The sequence below is a fragment of the Microtus oregoni genome, unplaced genomic scaffold (assembly GCF_018167655.1).
Source record: "Microtus oregoni isolate MIOR12 unplaced genomic scaffold, Mior012 000000F_ref0000247, whole genome shotgun sequence".
In the NCBI taxonomy this organism is placed as follows: Eukaryota; Metazoa; Chordata; class Mammalia; order Rodentia; family Cricetidae; genus Microtus; species Microtus oregoni.
The window spans coordinates 76825121-76840647 of record NW_024543059.1 but is presented as its reverse complement, the minus strand read 5'-3'; the positions used below and the strand labels follow the sequence as shown (position 1 = coordinate 76840647).

The 15527-nt window shown below is 42.7% G+C and overlaps 2 protein-coding genes across 3 annotated transcripts in view; one reads left to right on the top strand and one right to left on the bottom strand.

The window, feature by feature from the left end:
- Positions 1-15527, bottom strand: part of Ank2 (ankyrin 2) — a 520770-nt gene that overhangs the window by 344129 nt on the left and 161114 nt on the right. The gene's annotated exons all lie outside the window — the stretch shown is intronic.
- LOC121453049 (60S ribosomal protein L7a) lies at positions 11734-12553 on the top strand. The gene has a single exon (XM_041659568.1). The coding sequence runs from the start codon at positions 11753-11755 to the stop codon at positions 12551-12553; it is 801 nt and encodes a 266-aa protein (XP_041515502.1). The 5' UTR covers positions 11734-11752.

Sequence of the window (15527 nt, the reverse complement as noted above, 5' to 3'; positions counted from 1 at the left end):
TGTGTCACTGTGGAGGTGAACTTTGAGGTCTTTTTCTTAAGCAGTGTTCAGTGTCACAGTTCACTTCCTGTTGCCTGCAAGAAGCAGGGTTCTCAGCTACTACTCCTGCACCACATCTGCCTCCTTGTCACCATGCTCCCCGCCATGATGATAATGGACTGAACCTGTGAAACTGTAAGCAAGCCAACCCAATTAAATGTTTTCTTTATGAATTACCATGGTCATGATTTCTCTTCACAGCAATAAAAACCCTAAGACAACAACTTCTAAAAATCTTGTACTAGCTGCTTATTCAAATTTCTATAACTTCTATAAAATGTTCAGACTGTGAATGTGAGCACATAAAAGTGGCCATGAAAATTTACTGTGGCTACTATTTTAGCAGCTGGCATTATTTTGCAAATTTCTTGCAAAAACAGAATTAAACCACATGCTGAATTTTGAGACGGGGTCTCATGTAGTCCATATTGTCTTCAAATCATTGTATAGTTGAGGATGATCGTGAACTCCAAACCCTCCTGAGCCTACTTCCCACATGCTGGATTACAGGTGTGTGCCACGATATCTGATTGTGCAAATACCTTTGATATCAACAGATATTGGTCTATAAAGTCGCTTTAGAATGACTAAGCAATATTTGATTGTCTTGTAAATGTAAATTTCTGATTTATTAATAGGTGTTCCACTGAATAATAATTTTCCTTTAAAAATAATACATTATTAAATAGCCAAGTGTACCTTTGTATACTTTACAACAATTTTTTCCTAGGATAAATTTCTCTTTTAATATTCTATTCTATTATGTGTATGGCTGTTTTGCCTACATATGTCTGAGTACAATGTACATTCAATGCCCAGGAGGCCAGAAGAGGGCATCAGATCCCCTGGAACTGAAATTACTGGCAGCTGTGCACCACCACCTGGATGCTGGGATTTGAACCCTGGTCCTCTGCAAGAGGAGTCAGTGCTCTTAACCAAGAGCCATATCTCCAGCCTGTCTTAAAATAAATTTCTAGACATGGAATTATTTGATCAAAAAGGTGCACCTCTCACTGATTTACACCTCAAGAATGAGAACACACTAATATTCCCACGCTGGTGTTTCCAGTTTTAAATCTTCTTCAATACATAATGCAAATATATAAGTATTTCAATTTAATTTCTGTGAATTCTTTCATTTATCTATGCATTCATCCCACAAATGCATGAACATCTGTTGTGGGGAAGCACTGGATATGCAGTGGGGAACAAAATAAAGATGCTATCTCATGGAGGGAGGACAGTGTGACCCAGAGAGCGGCATAAAGCTTTAGAATGAAGGCTGAGGGAGGAGAGGAGGCAAGGGAAGAAGAAAGGTTATTTTTAGGGTTGAACACGCGATCACAATTGCTTGTGGAACAACTGATGTTGTCCTTGCTTGAGCTATTTATTTTTTATCCTTTATTCATTTCTGTCATATTTTCTTAATGATCTCATTATATACTGAATGTTATCAAGTACTTTCTATACATTACTCTCACACTGTATGATTTATCCTTTTCCAATTAGTTTAGTTAGTACATTTGAATGAGAATCTAGCATAAAACCCTCTTAGCTCAGGAATTAAGCCAAAGCCTCAGGCAGTGAACATGGCAGGCACCCATCCTGTGAGGAGTTATAAAAATAGTTTACAGAATCCTTTGGGATACTGTTTCTTCTGAAGAGAATTTTAGGTAGAAAATGCTGTAGGCTCACAAAGTAAGCCGCATGGGACAAAGAGGGACCAAACTTCTTTGGAGAAGTTTGTAGGTTTTCCCAGCTGTAAATAATACAACTTCTTTCAAGATGAAAACAATAAAACTAACTTTGAGCAGTTACCGGGGCATAGGTCACGTGAGTGCTCACGGCTCAGAAGCCGCTGAATGCTGAGAGGCAAGCATTGTATTGCAGCGGGAAATGACTATCAGGACCCGGCTAACTCTAAAACGTACCAGAAACACCCTCACTCAAGTCCAGCGGCCTTAGCAAATGCACAGGAAAAGACAACATCTTGGCCTCCATTTCTCTAAGTGCTATCTTCGTGTCTCCACAAGAGACCCGAAAGGAAAAGGATGGGCAAGGACTCGGAAGGTCTAACAGCGGCTCTCCCGGTCTGACCACGGTCAGCCACAGTTCCGAAGCAGGAGGGAGACAGGACTTTTCAATTAGACATTAGAATAAAGGCTGGCTGTATTTGGTCAAGACTCCTACTGTTTACAAATGAGGCCATTTTATCACATTAAAGTGACCAAAAAAAGGTAGAAGATTACTTGAGAAAATATCCAAGTCAAGGAAAGAGAAATGGCAAAATTTATTTAAATTAAATATTGAGAGATAATCAAAGCTGTTTCCTGTTTGCACCCCTTCATTGATTCCAGATATTTATTCATGTATCATATAATTTGATTCCTTTCTTGACTCTAATATGGCTTATTAATTTGTCTCTTCCTTCAGCAGGCCCATGAAGCTTTAATTAGATATCGCTGCTAGTTTTCATTGTTTAAAGACAAGAAAACAAAACAGAGTAAACTTTAATCCAAGCTAAACTTTTAAATTTTTTTAGTTTAAAAAAAATTAGGAAGGTAGAACATAGACAAGTTCCAAATTTCAAGATCTATATAATATACATATATTATATTGTGCATAATATGTATATATCTCTAGATTATATTTCTCCATCATGCTGGTTTTTGTGTTTGTTGGTTTGTTTGTTTTTCTAGGCAGGGTCCTTTTGTGTAGCCCTGACTATCCTGGGACTTTCTGTAGACCAGACTGGCCTCAGACTCAAAGAAATCCACCTGCTTCTGCCTCCCAAGTGCTGGGATTAAAGGTGTGTGCCCCTACCACCCACCTTAAGATGCTGGTTTTTAACATAAGCCAGGGCAACTGCCAACCCCTAAATAACTGTTCAGACCACCAGTACCTAAGTATTGCATGGTCTGTGTGATCTACATGATCAGTTTCCCCGTTACCTTCAACCTATAGGTATATCATCTCCATCCCCTGTTTCTCATTTCTGATTTAGGTAGAAAAGGATATAGAGACAAGAACGTTCGATGTGGATATGCATGTATACATTAGGAAATGCATGGAATAAAACGGTAAGAGTTGGGCTGGGAATGTGACTCAGAAGTAGAACACTTGCCTTGTTTGCTTGTGGCCCCATGTTCAAAAGACATGTTCTGTGACTTTTCCTGGGAAGACATGAACAAGCCTCTACTCACACTTGACATTGTTGGGCACCAACAATGGACCCAAGTTTAATTTAGGAAGCCACTGGGTTTCTTGGGGTGACTCTAGGCATTACATCATCAAAAGTTCACCTCATCATGGGCAATAACTAATGAAAGCTGCATCCCTCTGGCTTCACACGGCTCTGAGGCAACTCTGCTGATGTCTCCCCCTGCCTCAAAACATTACTGTATCGCTGGAGGAGCCCTGTAAATCATGTACATGTCAGGAACTTCCTAACACTTGTAAATGTGACTTTCTGAGGCTTACCTAGTGAAATGTATTAATTTGGAGGGATAAGCTACAAACTGACTTGCACCACAAAAGACTAACAGTGCTGGGAAGGTCGGTGAGAGAGGACTGACTCAGAAAAGGAGTAAACTAAGAATTTTAAATTTTCCACACAAGATTAGTGGCTACCATAAAAATTTGTCCTTGCCACAGTATGGTTTGTAGATATAAGGAGAATATGACATCTGTCCTAGGTTTGGCTTTTTGTGGTTCTGAAGACTGAACCAGAATATCACATGCTGGGTAAACTCCACCATTCAGGTATGCCTTCAGCCCTATAGTACATCTGCTGATATAGGAGACCTTAGTCCTGGGTCAGGGGCTTCGCCATGCTGAGAATAGCCATCCCTGCTCACACCAAGTCTACCTATTAATATACATTTCATCCTCAGAAGACACCTACAAGTTAGGAACTACAAACTCTATACAGTAACTATCCGGAAGTCGGTTTCTAAATGATGATTTAAAGAGTTGAGTGTCTCATGGCTACTCGTGAGACACCGTAGACGGGAACCAAGTCTATTTGACAACTTTGTCCCGTGTGCCTCACAGCTTCTCCCAAGTTGTCTGCCTGGGCACCAAACACAGCACCCATTTATTTTCATTTGATAAATTAATGTTTTGGAGCTCATCAGAATAGCACCTTTTGAAAATACATGCCTTCAAGCTTCCTGGAACCAACTAGCTAAATTATAACCTCTAATGTCACAGGTTCCAGCTGGCAACAGCCCTAATTTTGTAGGCTTCTCCTTCCCACATCTTAAGGATATGGAAGTATAGTTAAATAACTCTATAAACTCTATACATTTGGGGACCTAATTCAGAGGAAGCTGTAAGCACCTTATATGATACATGCTCATGAAACAAAGATTCCCATTCAAATTTAAGGCATATGTCTTCTTTTAATGAGCAAAATATAATGGCTAACCATAAAATAGGGGCACTTCCCAAAACCAGCCCTTAATTAAAAGGTGCCACATCGGGAGTAATGGGTGTAAAGCAAATGTTTAGTTGTGGTTTTACAGGGGATAAGGTATTGTGTGACAACAATCTGTGCTTGACAAACCTGAAGCCACTCATAAGAACGCTGCTGGGCTCTTTCTGCACCAAACCATACCGGTACTGACCAGGAACGTGATCTGAAACGGAGGAACACTGAGTGGAGACTTAAAGTTTTACATTTCAGTTTGTCAAGAGCCCCTCAGCTGAGCACTGTCACAGATAAAGGGTGTTTCTAAAGGAAGCAGATGTCCGACACAGAACACCGCTGTCGCCAGCTCCACCGTGTAGGGGAAATAGGTACTCTCGCTGGAGTTCAGTCTGCCTTCCTCTAATTGAGATAATGACACCTACCTCCCAAAGCGGCACTGAAGATTCAATAACACAATCTGGGGAAGTGCTTGGCATGGTATCTGGAACATTTTAGTAGTCATTTCTAAAAGAAATTTAGAGTTTTATCGTGATGAGCCCCCAAATTAGTTGACCCCATGCTATTCCTACTGTGCTAAGTAGACCTCACTTTTTTTATAAGTTAAACACAGCGAGTAAACTTTGTGGCTAAAAATGCCACCGTCTGCCTTCTGTTTGTCTGAAATGCCACCCTCTGAATGTCATTGATTTTAAGCACTCCTTTCAGGCCCATTAGACTCGGGACAATGCAGACTAATACCACAGGCCTGTGAACTTCCCCAGGGTTTAGACTCCTAAAAGCTGATGCACTCTCCACATCCGGGCATAGAGGCAGCTCTGCCGGGAACCCACCCAGAAGGGCTCTGGTGCCTTCTGGATTACCCTCAGCTCTCACTTCTGACAAAGCCAAGAAAAACAAGGATCACTAGGCTTCTAAAGCCAAAGCCTAGAAAATCATTAACAAAGTATTTGCTCACTCTGCTGCGGCTGTGTGCAAGATGACCACAGAATGCTAAGGTCAGAGACTCCTCCCCAAGGTCTACTGGCTAGCTGTTTAACTCTCTCCCAGTCACCCTCCTGAATCACGTGGGGTGCGGGCATCCAGCACCTCGGAGTAGAGAAGGCAGCGCGTGCTTGGGGGTTCTGGGAAAAGCTCCGTTTGTTAACATCTTTTCTGTTGCAGTTTTGGTGCTCCAGGTAGTGGAGGCTGTGCCGGGTCATAAGTCAGATGACAAGAGAGAGCAGAGACCACCAGCCCAAGGTGCACCCGTGGAAGAATTTGAAGCCAGGGAGCTTGTAGTTGTTACCACAGCGTCTGACTCATTCCCGCTGGTGCACAACTGCTTAAATGTTGTAAGTGGATTCTATGAATTTTTAATTGGCACACTCCTGACTCACAAAATATTGCTCTCTTGGTAAGGTACTTTTCCCTAGTGTTAACCAACCCTGGAAGGTGGAGCTCTATGCATTAGATACTATTCTTTCTTATGTCTAAGATGTCATCCTCCCCAGGCCAAGGACAGCTGTGTCACTCCAAGGGTGGCATTTTATGTCCTCTATTCTACGCTATATACCTCAGTCCTACAGTAGAAACTAGCTAATATAGTTAGTTTAGTTTTAATCTAACTAACTAATCTAATTAGTTAGAATTAGCTAATTCTAGTTTTACTATGCTAAAATTGTAATCTTGGGGTTGTCGTGTACAAACTACCCTCCCTGCTCAGGGACGTACCCATTCAGAGGTGTCTAGAGTGGGGGGGGGGGGGAGACAGACATAGTAAACAAAACTAGGCTTGTAAGCTCTGAGACTCCTAAATATGGAGAGCTTTTAGAGAACAGTGACTAAATAGCCCCATTATCAATAGTCACTTGCCATTATCCTTCCCTTATCACAGAGAAGTCATATTTTATGAGACACGGTCTCGTGCAGCCCTAACTGGCCTCGAGTACGATATATAGACAAAAGTAATCTTGAACTCCTGATCCTCCTGCCTCAACCTCCCCAGCACTGGAATTAAAGACATATGTCACCAGACCCAGCTGATGTATTTTTTTTTAATTCCTGATAAATGGATAGTTGAATTAACCCAAATTAAAGGAAAGTATTGTCTGACAGGCCTGTCAACTCCAAAGATCATTTCCTTGGTCTATGAACTACAAATAAAATAATTGTGCAGCAGTCTGTGGATGAGATCATCTGAATAGAGAGATAAGAGGATAGAGCAGGCCAGCTAATTCAATATATCATTTCTTATTAATTAGGAAAATTAAGAGATGCATGCTAGGCCTTCCCAGAACCATTGATAGGAAGACTTGGCTGCCTAGCAGAGGCTGTTGATTTTTGCAAAGATAAACCCTTACACATGTGTTCCTTGGCTCCTGTTAGATATAAGTATTAGAGCAATGGACCAGAAAATAGACCACAGACTTCGCTATCAAGGCCACTAAAATCCATCCTTGTTTGCCATACGTAGTCCGAAGCCATCTAAATCACATCTGACATACGAAATAGCTTTGATCCATAAGGCTTGTAACTAAACACCAATCTGAGCTCCTAATGAAAGCCCTTTACCGGAAAGTGCCAGGAGAGAAATTAAATTATATCCTTTCGCACTCAACTCCTTTTGCCACCCCCCAGATCCCGTCTTCTAAATGTCTACAATAAAATGAGGTAGAGGAGAAAGGGAGGCCTACAGGCGCCATTTTACAGCGCTACTCTGTGGAATTTCATGAATCCCAACCTTGTCACTTTGTCTACATACAACACACTCAAACCCCAAGATACAGAAGACTAAATTTAGAGCCAAGAGCTCCCTGGGATACCTACAACCATTGTTTTGAACATGGGGAACCAGAATTCTGCAGAAATGGAATCCAGGACTGCATAACACCAGATGTGATGGACAACCTTAGCAAAGCCGGCAGGGGGAGACAAATTCATCCTGGGCTACGTGAAACTTTGTCTCAAAAAAATAAAGCAGCACAAAAATAAAGAAACCAATTATCTTCAAAGTATAATGCTAGTGATAAAAACATCAAAAACAGCTATCATTATGCCATCCACTCTTCTAAGTGTTTTATTAGTATTATTTTTGTTGGCTTTAGAGATAGAACCTTGCTATGTAGAAATCCTCCTGCTTCTGTTTCTCAAGGGCTGGGGTTACAGCTATAAACCACTATGCTTGGATGTTTTATTTATTTTGGGAAGATTTGTAGTGTTACATCATTTCCCCCTTCCCTCGCCTCTCCCGTTCTTCTTTCGCTCCCTCTCAAATGCATAGCCTTTCCTTAATTGTTATTGCTGTGTGTGTGTGTGTGTGTGTGCATCCACATAGAAATGCAACCTGATGGGTTTGGTTAGTGCTGCTTGTGTGTGTACGATTGCAGAACTAACCACTCGGGGCCATCCCTGAAGAGGACTAATTCTCCCACTCTCAGCAGCCCTTGGTTGCCATAGTTCTTTGTCTCGGGGTGGGCCCCATGAGATTTCTCCCTTCCTTGTCTACTGGTGCTGTCTGTCAGGACCTGTTCACTGTCATGTGATTCTAGAGTAGTATAAATGAAAACTTAGATGTCTTAAAGATACACTGAACTTTGATGCCAAAGCAGCCAAACTCTCCACGCATCTCAGCATGCTTTCCCAACCTTTAAAATAATTCCAAAGTTCTGTTGCTAACAAGAAGGGTTTCAAAGTCCCCATTCCTCCTCCCAGGGACCTTAGATTCTAGAATTGCATCAGCAATTGCTCCACACATGAATTGCGAATATTCTGCTTGGCTAAAGGCTCAGGTCAGAAGCTGCGTCTCAGGGACAAAGCAATCTACTTGAAGATCTCTGACCACAAAATACTGTTCTTCCATGAGGAGAACATGCTCAAAGATAAGAATAGGAGCTTTTCTTTGGAGTTCCTGAAAGGTAAATCCTGAGCTGGTGACTTAGTTATGGTGTAGCGGTCCTGCTATCAAACGGTGGCCCATCAGTCGGAACATATGGAGACCCTACTCTACACCGCACAGAGTCTTGGACACCCGGAAAGCCCCTGAGACCTGATCACATCACTCTGCATTATAATCAATATTAGAAATGACCTTAGAGGTAATATTTGGTAAGCAGTTAGATCTTCCTCTTTCTGTTCTGATAGAATCAATTTTTAACATCACCAATTCCTCAATATTCTCTGCCCTGCTAATGTTCTAAACAATTGGCTCCTTCTCCAATCTCTACCGTACTTTCTGGTTCATGAGAGTCTGGGCAAATGACCTATAGGTCACTAAGCTATGGCTTCTCTTTATCACTTTCTTAAAAGAAAAATAAAGAGATGGCTTTTAAAAACTGATCTGAGTAATGGGCAAAGAAATATTGTTTTAAATGTAAAGGAACACATACAATGTTGTAGATGCCTAAGAGTATTCCGTTCCCAAACAAACATCGGTACACAAGTCAGGAGTCCATGATTGTTCCGCACGTTTGCTGCTACGATGGTGACAGTTACTAAGGCCCTGGAAACAGGGGCCGGGAAGGTTACAGCCTCATAAAACTATCAGACCACAAAATGGGAACCTGTGGCAACGACTTTCTCTGCAAACATAAATTGACGGTTTAATTGGGAAGGTGACAGCCGCAGGCAAGGAGCAGGGCTCCGCAGGGAAGGGTGCTTGCTGCCAGAGTTGACGACCTGAGTCCAGTCACTAGATGCTGCGTGGTGGGAGAAGGGTAACACTTCCAACAGGCTGACCTCTGACCTCCACAAATACACTGCACTACACACGCATGCATGCATGCGTGCAAGCACACAAACACACACACACACTCTCTAAATATAAAAACAAAAGTTTAAGTTTCTGTTTTTTTTAAAAAGAAGTTGACAGCAGACATGAAGCTGCAACCCAAGCAGGGCAAAGACTGGGGCAGAGTAATGATAAGGGCCAGCCTGTGCTATGTACAATCCAAGGCTGTGATGTACCCAAGTTTGGAATTGCAGATGTCCATCACCACATAGGTCCAAAACGGTCATGAAAATGACTCCCCAAACTACCACAGTGGGTTTTTAAAAATATTTTAATTTTTAAGAAGTATCGGCTCACTCACTTTGCAATAGGAGCTGGGTACAAAACTCTAAAATGAGCCTGGCATGGTGGTGCACACCTTTAACCCCAGCACTCAGAAGGCAGAGGCAGGCGGATCTCTGTGAGTTTGAGGACAGCCTGGTCTGCTACACAGAGAAACCCTGTCTTGAAAAAAAAAAAACAATAAGTCTCTAAAATGCACAGGTTTTAAAAACATTTTTTCATATATGTTTCTTTTATTTCTAGTATTCTATTTTCTGATATTCTATTCTCATAGACTATTCTCCAGGAAGAAGTAAAAAATATGAACTAGAAATAAATTTTAATAGTTAATTCGTTCATTAATTAATGAGTTCCTAGGGAATCCGCAGCAAACAGAAAGACTCCACCTACAGGGATCATCCCAGGGTGACAGTCCACCTTGAGGCTTTCTTTATGCTCAACTTTGATGCCACCAGATTTTTATGATCGCTGATATCTGAAGGAAATCCACTAGGTGGCACTGTTTCATCAACTAGAATAAAAGAACGTCCGTGTTTCTGCAGTAATTACTCTGTAGATTTGCTCCATTTTTCAATCACTTCTAAAGGATGAGAGGCTCTGTTACACAGCACAGGCTTCCTGGTAATCTCCACCTTTGAAGCCTTGAGATGCTATGTCCTCTTCTATGTGAGTGCTGACCAAACCCTGGTAACAGTGCTTGGCTATTTTGGTTTCTCTCTTGGGTACTGTACATGTCGGGGGATCCCATTTGTTACTCTTGTCTGCTGTCTTTACAAGTATTCTTGCACATGCCCGTGTGCACACACCCCACACACATACACACATATAGTTATCACTCCAAGGCTTTCCTAAGTGATAGTCTTGCTCCCCTATTTGTGATTACTCCCAGACAGAACTTTTCCGGCAAGCAGGAAGGTGCCTGTGGATGAGGGCTCTCTCCTTCCTCACAGAATCTTATTCCACTCTCAATCCTCCACTCCTTCACCACATCCTTCTCGCCAACTCTTTCACACGAGACTGGAAGCAATGATGCCCATTGTCTGTCAAAATCAAGATGGTCATTCAAAGACACTGCAGTCCCCAAGTCAGAGATCCCACCTTCACCTCCTCACTGAGACACCTCTACCTACTGTAAACTTAGAGAAAAGTCTCCCCTAACATTTGAATAGCTTGCCACTTCCTGAGAGCAAAGGGAAGAGCCCACCACAGCAGCCACACCTAATAGAGGGGAAATGTTAGGTCTATGGTCCTCAGAAAGACAGAAGTCTGAGTCTCAGGATAAACCTCTAGGTCTAGACTAATCAAGGAAGAGTCTAACTCAGAAAGCAAAATAGTTTCTCACCGTAATCCAGGACTGCCTCTGCCTTCTCCTGAAGACCGTAACTTAAGGTCAAGAGACGGACGATTTTTTAGGAAACAGTTAGCATGAGCAGCTGGTTAGTGCCCATACTGGCCATGACAGAAGCAAAGGGAAGATTAATGTGCTGAGCACACAAACCCAAAAGTAAAATGAATCCCCAAAATAGGACGAGCATTTGTCACAGCAAACCAGCTCGCTCTGGAGCGGCTGCCACATGGCTCTTTCCGTTCTTCCCTCTCTCATAACCCTGAAGCAATTTATCTTGTTCTTCGCAAGGCTGCGTTAGAATACACTTGCATCAAAGTAGTAAATACGACATGAGTCATTCTTAAACTGGCCACAATAGCTTATAGCACAAATTAGAGACATCCTGGAACCAGAGGACTTTGAAGGAGGGAGCCAAGTATATTTTGACCAGAAAATATACATTACCAATGTCCTATCATTTAATTTTTAAGAAAAAAGAAAGACTAAAGCTAGCTGCTTTAAGCAACAGACAGTTATTTTACCACCATTCTGGATGCTCCAAGTTGAGGACCACGATGCTGATAAAGCCGGCCTCTCCCGAGCCCTCTCTCTGCCTTACTTCCCTCCTTCCTGTGTCACCATGGAGTCTTCTCTATGCTCATGCTCAGGCCTCTGTCCTCCCATGTCTGAGTCTCAAGTCTACTTCTTACAAAGACACCAGTGACCGGGCGGTGGTGGCACATGCCTTTAATCCCAGCACTTGGGAGGCAGAGGCAGGCGGATCTCTGTGAGTTCGAGACCAGCCTGGTCTACAAGAGCTAGTTCCAGGACAGGCTCCAAAACCACAAAGAAACCCTGTCTCGAAAAAAAAAAAACAAAAAGTTTCTCTCTCCTCCAGCCCGGCAAGATGCCCAAGGGAAAGAAGGCCAAGGGGAAGAAGGTGGCCCCGGCCCCCGCCGTCGTGAAGAAGCAGGAGGCGAAGAAGGTGGTGAATCCTTTGTTTGAGAAGAGGCCTAAGAACTTCGGCATTGGGCAGGACATCCAGCCCAAGAGAGATCTCACGCGCTTCGTCAAATGGCCCCGCTACATTAGGCTGCAGCGGCAGAGGGCCATCCTCTATAAGCGGCTCAAAGTTCCTCCAGCCATTAACCAGTTCACCCAAGCCCTGGACCGGCAAACAGCTACCCAGTTGCTTAAGCTTGCCCACAAGTACAGGCCAGAGACCAAGCAGGAAAAGAAGCAGAGGCTGCTGGCCCGTGCTGAGAAGAAAGCTGCCGGCAAAGGGGATGTCCCGACTAAGAGACCACCTGTCCTTCGAGCGGGCGTCAATACAGTCACCACTTTGGTAGAGAACAAGAAGGCTCAGCTGGTGGTGATTGCCCACGACGTAGACCCCATTGAGCTGGTGGTCTTCCTGCCTGCTCTGTGTCGCAAGATGGGGGTCCCCTACTGCATCATCAAGGGAAAGGCCAGGCTGGGGCGGCTGGTCCATAGGAAGACATGCACCACTGTTGCCTTCACACAGGTTAACTCGGAAGACAAGGGTGCTCTGGCCAAGCTGGTGGAAGCTATTAGGACCAATTACAACGACAGATATGATGAGATCCGCCGCCACTGGGGAGGCAACGTCCTGGGTCCTAAATCTGTGGCTCGAATTGCCAAGCTGGAAAAGGCAAAGGCCAAAGAACTCGCCACTAAACTGGGTTAAATGTACTGCTGAGTTTTCTGTACATAAATATAAAACTTCCATCTGAAAAAAAAAAAAAAAAACAAAGACACCAGTGATGCGGGATCAGGACTCGTCCCGATGACTCATTTATTTAATACCTTCTTAAAGAACCATATCCAGGTATGCTTGCTTTCTGAGACACCAACAATCTAGACTTAAATATACCAGTTCCAAGGAGAACCCGCTACAACCCCTAACAATCGTTATGGCCAAATAGTTGCATCTTTTAAGAAAAATGTGCATTTTATAGTGAAAAATGGGAATGCCCAGCAAAGTCTTTTTCCCCCTTAATCAGAAGTGCTAGCAAGATAACATATACATTTAAAATAACATGTTGTGCTTTTTGTTACAACATTTCCTAATTGCATCAACTTAAGAAAATAAAAGAGGCTGGCTCAGACAATTATTACTTCAGCTAGGTATGGGAGCAGTTAAGAGAGGCCAGGAGTTCAAAGCCAACCTCAGCAGCGTAGTAAGTTCAAAGCCAGCCTAGGTTACGTGAGAACCTGTCTCAAAAAGCAAAAACAAACAAGAACTGAAACAAGAAGAAAATGCAAACTTCCTGATTACTTCAAATCCTAGTTGAAAAGGAAGAACACTTAGGAAGCATATGTCCAGTCCTCACGACCACAAAATAAATTTTAAATATATAAATAAGGACATACAGAATAACACTCTTTTCCCTGTATTTGTACTATTCTTAAAATATGATTGAAATCATTACTTAGGAGAGAGCTTTTAATGATTTTAATTGCTATTATCAGTGCTATGTGTCTATGGGTGTGTGCTGTGTGTGTGCGTGTGTAACTGGAGAAGTGCTTGTGTGAAGTCAAAGGACACTGGCAGGAAAGAAATCAGTTCTCCTCTTCCACTGTGGGTCTGGGGTTAAACTCAGGTAGTTGTGCTTGCAGATCGAGCTCTTTTGCAGCCTGAATCCTCTTACCAACCCACAGTCAATATTGTAAAGCATAATAAATAAGTGAACCCAGATGATTCTACTCATTTGAATATAGGATGATTTTTTTCTGATGCCTCCCAAAAAAATGCATGTCAGTTTCTTCTTTTTACATTTTTCAAACAAAATGAGCATAATGGGCCATTAGAAAAATCAGAAAATGCCAATAAACTTAATAGGGTAATGGCTCAGCAGGGACCTTCTTAATTAAGTGTGAAGAGGGTCTAGAGACAGCCTTGTCTTGCTCTGGTTATTTGTGATGAGAAAGTCTATTGGCCTGGAAAACACGTGGGAATGTGTTTGAATGATCTAAAGAACAAGTCATATACCTACACAGCGAGCCAAAGAAATAATCACAAGTTACACATAACTGTGACTGATTCTGCCACTGTGGGCAGGTGACATTTTAGAGAGAATGACTCCAGCTTAGCAAAAGATGGCAGCGTGACTACGACGCGATCAATGATGCCAGCCTAGCTAGGATGAAATCAATAGACAGCAGTATGACTACAATGCCATCAATATCTGGAATATGCTTGACTTTTGTCAGCAAATCTACAATAGACATGACATATAATGTATAATTTTGTTCTGGTTTCTCATGGTGTGATAAGAGAGTAACTTAGCAATGTATCACATCAGCTTCCGAAAGAAGGAGGCTGGCAAGGAGGCTCTATCAAAAGTCCCCAACTCGGGATGCCTTCATGTAATCCAGGAAGGACACTCATTTCATGCTCTATAATTTTAATTAAGCTACTCATTATATTCTGTCCCAGCTAGCTCTTCCAAAGTTCTTCAAGATTACTTCACCCAAATAGCCCCAAATGCTTACAGCATTCCTAGTACCTCATGATTTTTTGAAAGATAAATTCCACTGAGGTACTTCCTTCTGTCTTCCTCAACACTATTCCAGATGTTCTGGTCTCATTCTGTCACTATTACAGGCACAAATGACATGCAAGCTACGATCTACCACTGATGAAAGTCAGGGCTAGAGACCAAAGTAGACACCATGGGGAAATGCAAAGGCCAGATATTTTGTGCAGTGAGGACTCCCTGCCCAGGGCATGATGCTGCCCACATCAATGAAGAGTCAAGACAACCCCCCTCCCAGAGAAGCCCACCAGCCAATCTGATCTGGATAAGATCTCAATTAAGGCTCCCTTCTCAGATGACCCTTGGCTGCCTCAAGTAGACAGTTGATGCGAACTAGGACACCATGCTTCATTTTATCAGGGACCTGTCAAATTAACATTATTATTTTCTTTAAATCACATGAAGTTTTTATTCTAGAACATAACTCGCAGTTAATGGGATCTGCAGCGGGCAGGTGTACCTTCTGTCTTAATAATAGAGCAAAGCTATATATTCCTAAAGCGGTGACATCGCTTCTCGTGGCCAGATGGAAAATGGCTGGCTGCTACTCTCCTAAGATACAGATTGCTGCACTTGAGTATGAGTCAAATCCTTTCCAGAGAGTTCCAAGGTTTACCTGGCGCTTTTCGCATCCTCTCAGCGCAATACTATCAAGACCTGGCTCTGCTTTGGAGATCTGACAAGATCAGGTGTGATCTTCATTGCTCGCCACGTATTTCAGAATGAGTTTCTGTCCTATGCCATTGACAATCATTACAGTAGGGGGCTGGAGAGATGGCTCAGAGGTTAAGGGCACTGACAGTTCTTCCAGAGGTCCTGAGTTCAACTCCCAGTGACCACATGGTGGCTCCCAACCATCTGTAGTGAGATCAGATACCCTCTTCTGGACTGCAGGTGCATGAGGATAGAGCACTCGTATACATAAAATAAGTAAATAAATCTTTTTAAAAAGTTGCAGTAACCTTGAAAATGAGTGCAGCTTTTTAAGCGTAGCTTTTCTATGAATTCAAGTAACCTGGGTGAGGACACGGTGGACCAGCTTTTGTTATTGTTTCCTGATTCTTGCTTGTTTGCGTGTTTTCTAGCAGAGTCTCTTGCAGCCGCATGTGGCCTTGAACTCCC